General features: G+C 36.5%; 1 protein-coding gene across 15 annotated transcripts in view; it reads left to right on the top strand.

Annotated features, from left to right (window-relative positions):
- The window catches only part of LOC132152952 (syntaxin-binding protein 5-like), a 147,070-nt gene that overhangs the window by 16,200 nt on the left and 118,768 nt on the right, over positions 1-12,102 (top strand). For all 15 annotated transcript variants that reach the window (XM_059561974.1, XM_059561983.1, XM_059561978.1 and 12 more), the window contains exon 2: positions 4,230-4,327. In XM_059561974.1, the coding sequence (XP_059417957.1) occupies positions 4,230-4,327 (98 nt within the window). The remainder of the gene's footprint in view (positions 1-4,229; positions 4,328-12,102) is intronic.

Raw genomic sequence — 12,102 nt, 5'->3', positions numbered from 1 at the left:
ACTATTTAGAACATAATTTATAATCAAAGTGGTTTAAGAACAGTATTTTGTTATAATTACACTTGAATTGGTTACAAAACAGATGAAGGATGGTAAAACATAGTTAATTATACCCAACATGTATGTAAAAGGAGACCATAAGTCTAAGTGGACGTCCATGACATGTGGAGTCCCACAAGGCTCAATTCTTGGACCGCTCTTGTTTAGCCTGTATATGCTTCCACTAAGTCAAATAATGAGAAAGAACCAAATTGCCTATCACAGCTATGGTGATGATACCCAGATTTACCTAGCCTTATCTCCAAATGACTACAGCCCCATTGACTCCTTCTACCAATGCATTGATGAAATTAATAGTTGGATGTGCCAGAACTATCTTCAGTTAAATAAGGAAAAAACTGAAGTCATTGCTTTTGGAAACAAAGATGACGTTTTCAAGATGAATGCATACCTTGACTCTAGGGGTCAAACAACTAAAAATCAAGTCAGAAATCTTGGTGTGATTCTGGAGAAAGACCTTAGTTTCAGTAGTCATGTCAAAGCAATAACTAAATCAGCATACTATCATCTAAAAAAACATTGCGAGAATTAGATGTTTTGTTTCCAGTCAAGACTTGGAGAAACTTGTTCATGCCTTTATCACCAGCAGGGTGGACTATTGTAATGGGCTCCTCACCGGCCTTCCCAAAAAGACCATTAGACAGCTGCAGCTCATCCAGAACGCTGCTGCCAGGATTCTGACTAGAACCAGAAAATCTGAGCATATCACACCAGTCCTCAGGTCCTTTCACTGGCTTCCAGTTACATTTAGGATTGATTTTAAAGTACTTTTACTCGTATATAAGTCACTAAATGACCTAGGAACAAAATATATTGCAGATATGTTCACTGAATATAAACCGGATCGAGTCAGTTAGAAATACCAAGGGTTCACAAAAAACAAGGGGAGTACGCCTTTAGTTACTATGCCGCCCGCAGTTGGAATCAGCTTCCAGAAGAGAACAGATGTGCTTAAACACTAGTCACATTTAAATCTAGACTCAAAACCCATCTGTTTAGCTGTGCATTTATTGAATGAGCACTGTGCAATGTCCGAACTGATTGCACTATATTTTCACTGGTTTTTTATTTTACTTTATTTTTTTTATGTAAAATCATTTTCTAACGGTTTTTAAATTCATTTTAAGTAAATGTTTTAATAATTTTAAAAGTTTTAAAATTGCTTGTTTTATTTTTGTTATTATTTTTCTTCACGATTATTTTACTTTCTTTTATGTAAAGCACTTTGAATTACCATAGTGTACGAAATGTGCTATATAAATAAACTTGCCTTGCCTAAAATATTACATGAGAGAGAAAGAGAAAGGGCAGAGCCCTGAGAAGAGAGCTCCAGCAAAGAAAAGAGTCAGCAAAGAGAAAGAGACAGATTAACAGTTACAATCTTCTTTTATCACTTCCTTGACCATTTGAATATAAACCGAATGTGAGACATTCAAACGGACCAATCAGAAGATTACAGCTTCAACAACTGCACAAAAGGTGTGACAATTATCAGACCCCCGATGTATACACATGTTGGCCTATAGGCCTTGATCGATCTCAGCACTTCTGTGCCTCCAGGAATGCCTAATGGCCCTTGTGTTACTCAAGATAGGTTTGGGACAGGAAATCAGAAGTCTTTGATCATTTTTGACCCTACAAAAAATGAGATTAACACAGTTTGCAGGTGGATTAGCAGGAATAGTTTAACTAATCTGAACCCATGAACTAAAGAGTTACTGTGTTCACATGCCATTTTTGTGTCCATGAGCAAAGCACTTAATTCAGTGATGCTCCACAGGGACCATCCTTACAGTTAGCTGTCTGCTAATGGCAGATAACAGCATCTTAAATTTAATTTGTGCAAATGTGTAATGTGTGAGAAATTATAGAGATTAAATGGTGTGTGATTTACAGAATAAAACTCAGGGCTCTTAACCAGAAGGTTGCTGGTTCAAGACCCACATGCAGCAAGCCATCACCATCAGGTCCCCGAGTTAGGCACTTAACAGTTTAAAATCTTGCTAAGTGTAAATTTAATTTAATTTAATTTAATTTAATTTAATTTAATTTAATTTAATTTAATTTAATTTAATTTAATTTAATTTAATTTAATTTTCATAACTGACAACTTATTTCAGTTTTATTTTTTAAATTATACTTTATTTTAGATTATTTATTACTTTGGTTGTGTGTATTGATGTTGTGGCAATGTGAGCAATAAAGTACTTTAAAATTAAATTAAATTTTAATTGAGATGAGAAGCAATATTTTGAATATGTTTAAGGGATCATGTAGCAGATGCAGGAAAGGCCAGTGAGAAGTGAGTAATGTTAAATAAGCAGATACTAAACAAAGAAGTGCAGAAAAAGATTTTGCCATAACGAAGTGGCTGGTTTAAAAAGAGACAGTGGAAGTGACGTGACATACAGCCAAGTGTGGTGACCCATACTCAGAATTTGTGCTCTGCATTTAACCCATCCAAAGTGCACACACACAGCATTGAACACACACACACTGTGAACACACACCCGGAGCAGTGGGCAGCCATGTAGGCTGTGGGGAAGTAGTTGGGAGTTCGGTGCCTTGCTCAAGGGCACCTCAGTCGTGGTATTGCCAGCCCGAAACCCACAACCTTAGAGTTAGGAATCACACTCTATAACCACTAGGCCACAACTTTTAGGTGGTTGTTTCAATTTTGTACATGGATTTGATGGTTGGTCTTGAGAGGTACCATAGTTTTTGCACAGAAAGCATTGACAGCTGTGTGACCTTCAGCTGAGATGATGATAGACTGAGTGGGGGGGGGGGGGGGGGGGGTGTTGGCTGGGGGGTAGGGGAGCTTGGTTTTGATGAAGTTGATCTTGAGTGGTCAGCGAGGTGCCAGAAAGGCATGCTGAGATCTTTGCTGTGACTGGAGACATGGAGACATTGAAAAGGAAAGTGGATTGTTGTCAGCATGGCGGCAGCATGAAGTGCCATATGATTTAGTGGCTCAATCAAATGATCTGGTGTGATCATCTTTGTTGATTTATGATTGTGTAATTGAAAGGTACTCGGGTTTAAATCCTAAGTGATTTAATTTTTCAGTAAACTACGTAGCAGGCCATATATATTTTGTTCTTTTACTGACTTGGGTAATTTGACCTGTGCTGTGTAAACAACATAATGTCAAACATTACCAGGTGAAGATATGGAAGGTATAGCAAAGGAAGCTGATTGGAAAAGTGTAACTTCTAAGTCAAAATTGTTTTGAATGAGGGGGACAGTTGCAACAGAATGTGGAAACGCGTATGAGCTGTGGGAGGCTTTCAGTACTGTTGTTTATTTATCCTATGCCAGAATCCGTTAATGTAGCCAGACTGATAAAGTTTGAACTTTTGCACTTTAATTTGGTAAAGCAAATTTGGTAACAATTAGATTTTGGTAAGAAATTTAGACATTTATGAAGAGTAAAATAGGATGCATAAGGTTTCCCCCCTCACCTTACATGGTAACTTTCAGCTTGTATATTAGCATCTTGTATATTATGTGAGTTTTTGAGCATTAGTTTTACATAAAAGTATGTCTTAAGTTTGAGAAGAATAAATAATGTATAGTTTTTTGTCTTATATTATTCTGTACATCAGTTATCTATTCTAGCTCTGTAATAAACAGACTCTTTCTTGAGCAGAAAAGCAGCATAATAAAATGATTTCTGAAGGAGCATGTGACACTAAAGACTGGAGTAATGGCTGCTGAAAATTCAGCTTTGTCATCACAGGAATAATTAACATTTTAAAATATACTAAAATAGACAACCATAATAATAATAATAATAAAAAAATAATATCACACTATGACTTATTCACTGTATTTCTAGATTAAACAAATGCAGGCTTGGTGAGCATGAGAGGCTTTTTAAAAACTTTAAAATCTTACAGTCTTCAAACTTTTGAACAGTAGTGTATGCCAAACCAGTAAAATATTGCAGAATATATCTTGAAACAGAGGGGAAGGAGCGGATGGCTGCACATTGAGCAGCAGCTGAAGTATTGTTTCATGAGCTGATCTCAGGAGAGTAGCAGGGGTTGCAGGCAGGCTGTAGGCTGTGTCACTATAATGTTGGAATGTATGAAGTTGCCTACAGTACTTTGTTCTTAACGTAGCACACTCTTTTTCATGGTTTCTCTGTTTTAATTTCTCTGCAGACAGTGCGTCATGGAGTTCCCTATCAGCCCACAGCTCTGGCATTTGACCCGGTGCAGAAGATCCTTGCCATTGGCTCTCGTTCCGGAGGAGTACGGCTGTATCCTTTATTTTCCCCCTCAGTGATGCAATGCTGTTTGCCCCACAGTGTAATTTCAAGACTTTAGAAGGACTTTTGGGCTTTGGGATAGTTACCGTCGAAAGGTAACGTATGATGCTGTCATGTTTCCTCACTTTAAAGACCTCCCCATGGCATAGAGGGGTGTAAGACCATTTCACTGACTCCCAGAGGAATCACCCACAATGTTACTAATGCATTAATACTGAGAATGACTGACAGAAAAAAAGAGAGAGAAAGACAGAGAGAATGAGACACCCAGTTCCAACATAGCTGAATAAATAATGCATAAACCTGAGTACTGGCCACTAATAGAAACCCATATTAGCATTACCTTAGCATTTTTTTTCTGTAATTTCTATGGCAGCACTATTTAACAGGCCCACATGGAATCGGTGTCTGCAAAACTCCACAGCAAATCAATTGAGTCAAATTAGTATTCTTGCCCTACCAGTAAGCCTACAATAATGTTTATTTTTAGAGATGTCTGATTCGATTTGCTGGGAAAGTTCCCTGCTTCAGTCATTCATGCTCATGTGTTTACATCATGTTTGTTAACAATAAAAGGTCCAGCTACTTTGCGAATAACAGTACTGAAGCACATTTAAAGTTAAAATGCTTTAAGTGGCTAATAAAAGTCACTATTGTTACATTTTTCCACATTTAAATCCATTCCACAAAATTTCGCAGATTGACCCCAAACATAGAAAATGCAAAGTCAGCAGATTCTATGTTGGTCTTAATAAAACTAATAATTCCAATACAGATGCAATGGATATACATTCACGAGAGAGAGAATGATCTCAGAAGAGAATTTAGAAGCAAATATGTGATTTGATTTATTTCTTAGCCGCATTAATAAATTAATCATGGTCCTTTAACTTGATGCCAGCACTTGTACAGCTTGAGTGTCTGGAGTGTTTTATGATTTGGAAACATTTTGTGCAAAAAAAAAAATATATATATATTCGGTTCGTCTTTAATGATCATGCTATTTATTTATTTTTATCACAAGAGATATCTTTGTAATATTGAGGAAACAAAGTCTGTGCGCAGAGAGTCAGACAAAGCAGGAAGCAGAGGGAAGAAATGACAAAAAAATCATGTGGCAGATGAAATGATGAAAGGAGGGAGGAAAAGAGAGATAGTAGGCCATATTTGCATCACAGAGACTTAGCTTTGGGCTAATTATGGACCTGTCATTACCGTAGATAACTATGGACTGTGTTACTTAACTGTGAAAAGCATGACTCTCCCTGTCTCTCTCTTTCTTCAAGATACTTTTCCCCCCTTTGCTCTTACTGTCTGTCTATCCTTCCTTCCATATGTATTACATGCTAATGAGGCATGAAAAGAAGGGGCTTGGACTCTGTTGGGAGTCATTTCTGTGTCAACTGACAGTTTTGGCATGGACTATTGTGAAGAACTCACTACGTGCAAAAATTTTAGATCATCATTGCATTTCATTGCATTACATACACTGCAAGGAGTACTGGGCCCAATAATGCCCATAGTTTTAAAATAAAAAAAGGCTTAACAAGCACATATGGGTGCTTCATATATTGGTTATTCTTCAATATTAGAGATATTTTATATATACTGTAATATACACACTACCGTTTAAATGCATATATATATATATATATATATATATATATGTTTTAACAATGCACTATTGATTATCAAACTTTCTGTGCACTCATTTCTTACACTGTCTGCAAATCATATTTAAAGGAGAATACTCAGCATCTCTGTGTTTGTATGAGTTAACATTTGTGTTCATTTTAGAAAGATTTGTAAATATATCTTAAATTAGTGTCTCTCTTTATAGTCTAGGAAAAAAAGACAGCTGACAGTTGTAAAAGATACGCTTGCATAATGTACTATGTGTTAAAATAGGCACAATGCTGAAGTAAGCAAGGAATGCATCATACTAACCAGATTTGTTGATGTCATCTATGCATGTGTGTGTAGATGTGTGTATGTGTGTGTGTGTGTGTGTGTGTTGATGCAGATCTTGGCAGGGTTGCAGAATGCCGGGCTGAGATTTGTGTGGCATTCACTTCACTGCAGTCAGCTAACTGCACAAGCTCCATGAATGAAGACAAATCATCAATCTCATACTAATCCTATAAAGTCATTCTGAGCTTGTGGAAAGGAAGCAATGTTACCAAATCAAACATGGGCAAAAAACAGTCTTGAGATTTTGTTTGGAGAAAATACATGAAAAATGTAGCTCAGTGCATGTGTAAATTAATTTGATCCCTGACCTACAGCAAGTAGGGTCAAAATGTAATTGTCATGTTGATGTAACAAAGTCTTAACTGATTATGCTGGCTGCCTGTGTGTGCGTTAGTGTATGTTTTTAAAAGTAGTCTCTTATTCTTAACAAGGCTGAATTTATTTGATCAGAAATAATGAAAACTTTAATATTGTGAAATATTGTTAAATTTTAAAATGTTTTCTATTTTAATATACTTAGAATATAATTTATTATTGTGATGACTCCATTCTAATATGCCGATTAAAATATGTTGATTTGATGTTCAAGAAACATTTCCTGTTATTATTATAAAAAAACTGTATTTATTTGAAATTTATTCAAAATTACATATTTCTTTTTATATATTTTTTTCTCAAATCATACCCCCCATATTTTACAGAGAAATAAGTGCTGTTATAATTAAAAAGAATAATATAAAAAAATGCCATTAATAATTTTTATAGTTAGTTTATCTTTAATTTACATTCAACACTAAATAAAAAAGTTAGGTAGTAATTGCCTGAGATGCAGGTTGTTTCACTTTCACTACATACGTTTCTGCATTCCACACCACTTATGGAAGTATGGAAGCCAATTTCCACCACTAAATAAAAAATAAAACAGGCTAATTGCGACTTCTTATCTCACAATTCTTTTTGAGTTATAAAGTCAGAATTGCGAAATATAAACTTGCAATTCTGACTTTTTTTCTCAGAATTGCGAGTTATAAAGTCAGAATTGGAAGATATGAACTCGCAATTCTGAGAAAAAAAGTGAGAATTGCAAGTTTATATTAAGCAATTCTGACTTTAGAACTATAACGTTTCGCGACCAGTGAAAACACAGGGAGACGAGAGATCCAATCGCAGGTATGCTTTAATAGGATAATCCAAATTCGTTGTCAGACATGCCAGGGTCAAAACCAGAAATGCAGTCCAAACAAACAAAATAACAAAAAAAGGAAGGAAACAGGAAAAGGGAATGGAACGGAAACTCAGAATATGAGGAATGGAGAATCTCGTGAAACGAGAAGACTGGACATACGAAGGGTAAGGACTCCATACAAACAACAGGGAAAGACTGGTACTTATAAGGAGGCTAATGACAAATAGATTGCCTGCACCTGGTGCAATTAACTGGAGTGCAATTACTGTGAAGACAGGACCAGACTAGAGGAATTCTAGTGCCTATGGTGAAGTGTCTAAGGGGAAGTGAGCTCACTAGTGGACACCCAGGGAAACAGAGACTGACAGTGTGACAATAACTCGCAATTTTGACTATATATTGTAACTCACAATTGCATGTTATAAAGTCAGTATTGAAAGATATGAAAAAAAAGTCAGAATTGTGAGATAAAATGCAATTACCTTGTTTTATTTTTTATTCAGTTGCGGAAACGGGCTTCCATAGAAAAGTATACCAAGACCTGAGAAAATAAATAAATAAATAATAATTCCACCTAGCATAGTTGATATGCTTGTAACATGACCTTTGATTTCCTGAGTGTTTGTTAGTATTCAAAGTGGATTTATATACTGATATATTTAGTCTGGTGTGTATTTACCTGCTGTGATGTAATGTAGATATTTGAGTGGCTCAGTTCTCAGTTATTTATATTATTGCAGTTCTTCAGTATTAATCCTTCGATAACACCACTAAGATCACACAGTTCAGCATCACCTGCATGACTCATGTGTTCTCTAATAGCAATCCTGTAGCGGCCAATTCACTGGCATCGCATGCCAAATTATTTTCAGTTGTGCATTGGTGCATGATTGGTGCATGATTGAGGGCGACAGCTGACTCCCTTCCAAACATGGGCCTCTCACCTTTGAGCATATGTGTCATTCATCTCCAGTGTTTTTGTAAGGATCTTCTTTGTGACACGGGTCCACTATGGGCTGCTTTTTGTGTGAAGTAGTCCTTATCGTAGCAAGGAAGAGGATTACTGTCCAATAGGGGGCTGGTAATAGAATTCTCTACCCTTGTGTGTGTGCGCATGTATGTGTTCAAAGACATAATTCAATTCAATGTTTTTTTCAGAGAGTTTGTAAGTTTGTATGTGTGCCAGTGATTTTAAGTTCGTACTGTAGCTGCAAACAGGTAATAGAATTCTCCTCTCTGAGAAGCTGTCGATTCTCATCAAAGTGGACTAGCGGAAAGAGAGAGAGAGGAATTGATATTGAAGTGATGAAGAATTTTGGTGAGATGGCAAAAGCAGAGGTGGGCGGAGTCATGCAACCTTCTGCACCCCCCCCCCTACCCCTTTCTGTTACATTTTTATTGGAACGGGGAGAGAGAGAGAGTGTCAAAGAGCAGGAACTATTTTCATTATCAGGCAGGGCACGTTTAGAGTTCACTGCAGCCTCTGTCTAGTTAATGTCGGAATGATGGGCGAAACACACACACACGCACTCAGACGCTCATCCAAACAGATCTAACACAGCCACACAGTAACATGCACAAACACCAATGCAATGACAGATGTCTTGTGCGTGTGGTCAGAGTGACAGTGAATAATGCTGAGATTTTTGCACTAATGCTAATAGTTAACACGCTGCTGTCATCTTTCCTGCTGGCAATATGCCACCCTTCTTTACAGCCTCACGCAATATTTATAAAATCTTTGCACCAGTTTAAAAACAGCTACACTTTGATATATTTGATTTTAACATTAATTTCGTTCTTTCCAATTAATCTCATATTTTGTCATGACCACATACATATAGTATACAAAATTTCCTTTCAAATATGATTGCTAAGACTTATGTGGAAGTTTTTTGTGAAAGAAATGTATACTTTTATTCAGCACTTTTATTCATTTGATTTAAATGCTGTTCTTTTGAACTTTCTTCATCAAAGAATCTTAAAAAATTATGTATCACAGTTTCCAGAAAAAATACTAAGCATCACAACATTGATAATAATAAGAAATGTTTCTTAAAAACCAAATCAGCATGTTAGAATGATTTCTGAAGGATCATTTGACACTGAAGAATGAAGTTATTATTGTCTTCACAGGAATGAATAACATTTTTTAATATTCAAGTTACATCGTAATACTTTTTTACAATACTGTATTTTTAATCAGACAAATGCAGCCTTGGTGAGCATGAGAGACTTGAATGGTACAGACTTTTTTGAATGGTAGTGTATTTGATTTTAGATTTACCTTGTTCTGAATGTCACAAAAAGTAAACTGCTTGCTCGATTTACAGTATCTTCATGAAATCTAGCCAGAATAAGCTGTAATGTGTACTAGACTTCATGCTTATGCATGAAACCCTTAAACACAATGGCCCTGTCCCAAATGGGGCACTTGATGTTGCAGTCTTCCAGTGGCTTAAGGGTCTGATTCCCCATTATGGCTTCTATGTACCCTCAATACACACATTTGCTGAGCCTGCACTGATGCAGACTGCTACCCGACAGTCTGTGCAGCATTACTTCACCAAAGTGTGGACTCGAAGGAGAGATACAGGGGCAACATTGGACTGGATGGATACAGCTTCAGTGATTGTCATTTTGTCACCACTGACAGGGATCTATGATTGTCATGTAAAGCTGAGCCATTTGAAATGTCTTTTTGAGATTTATACACTATTTCCTTAAGGAAATATCATTGCAGTATTAGAATAATGTTAATGCTTTAGGTAAGTCTCGGTTTTTGGCTTTGGTTCTGCATATCAGACATTTATCAACACATGCTGCTTTCTGTCACCTGTGCACAAGAGTCAACATGTACGAGTCACTGTCTTTGTAGACAGACTATATTCTTTACAATGGTACATTACATATTGTATAAAGGTTTTATATCACGCACATTTCAAAACACACTTTCAAAATTGTTTTTGTCTACTAAAAATTGTATTAGGAAATATCTTTTGTTTGCTTAACAACTTGCATATTGGCAATTGGTCTGTTCCTCACAGCTTTATTGTCATTCCTGTCAAACATTAAAAATATGACTACACTGACTAATGGTCTATGGCTAAATAGATTGTAGAAGAGAACACTAGTCACAATTCGGTTTGCAAGTATTACAGTGATATCAGCAGAATAATTAATATTCATCCTGTTTTCAAATCTTTGTGTTGTGGACTCAGAAAACATAGCCATGCCCATGATTAAGACAGACAGACACACACACACACACAGACTGTAGCAAGGGACCTGTGCAGAGAAATTACATTTGATTTAAACTGATTTATTGTGAACACCGCTAATTAAATTAATGGACATCAATTAGTATGTTTAATAAGTAATTTCCTCTTTGGCCCATTGGCTGCTCCACAAAATGTAGGTGATTTCTGGTTTTACTGTCTATCTGGGAATGGTTGGTCCCTACAATTTAAACACTTGTTGAGTGTGATTTCACCGAGTACAACATGTCCCTAGATCAACATCCTTGTTGATCATGGAACAACATTCCAGTCAACCAATCAGAATTTAGATTTCAGGAAACTTTTCAGGAAATATCTGTTTTAGGCTTCAAATCAGGGTAAGGGGCTTCTCTACCCTTGTTAATCAGCTATCATTTCCCTCTGATTTTAGGAATAAATTATGGTTATGGTTAGGTTTAGTGGTAGGGATTGGGTTAATTTTGAATTTTTGGACAATAATGTTGATCCAGCATCATCTTAAGATGTTGATCCAGGAACATGTCCAACTTGGCAAAATCACAGTGACCTTATTAAACACTTACACTTACTTTACTACGTATAGGCTAGCTGTGGATATTTTTCTTCTAGTTATGAATATATTAAAAGGTCATATAGATATTCAAAGCAGCGGAGTAGAAAGGTCGATCATGTGATAATGTGTGTGTGTGTGTGTGTGTGTGTGTGTGTGTTTGATGGCTTTCATTCTGTACTCAAGTTAATATTTGGATTATGTTTGTGTGTCCTTGAGGCTTCTATCCTTTCAGGCTTCAGTTCTGTCATGACAACTCTCAGAGGGATTGGCGTGGTAATGTACATGACAATGTTAATGTATTTGGTCTTGGCGGAATAGATCTGCTATGCTGCTGCTGTGGCAGAGCAAGTACCGAGACTTGCTACTGCCAATACATCCACAACATGCTGCATAAATTGCTTACATAGCCTAATAAGTGCTCAAGCACATGCATAAACCTTGACACAGTGCACCGGCAGAAGTAATGGTTATGTATGTGTCAGGAAAAAAACAGTACGGACTGCATTAACATTTTAATATTTTGATAAACTAGTGCTTTCTTTGTTCTTGGTTTAAAAGATTAAGTCGGTTACACTGACTTGTCATCTCCACAGAAGTGATGCGCCTGTGTGCATGTTTCATACAGATTGGATTGGTTCATTTGAAAGTAGATATTTCATTCTCCATAGACGTAATTTTTGTGTCTGTAAGGTAAAAATATACACTGTGTTACATGCTCAAGTTCACAGACCAAGACGGCATAAGCGCATCATGTTTGCTTTCATTATTTTACAAAAGCACGGTATTGTGAGTGGACACA

The sequence above is a fragment of the Carassius carassius genome, chromosome 11, assembly GCF_963082965.1.
Source record: "Carassius carassius chromosome 11, fCarCar2.1, whole genome shotgun sequence".
NCBI classification, from domain to species: Eukaryota; Metazoa; Chordata; class Actinopteri; order Cypriniformes; family Cyprinidae; genus Carassius; species Carassius carassius.
Note: the sequence above shows the minus strand (reverse complement) of the source record. Positions and strands in the feature narration are given on the sequence as shown.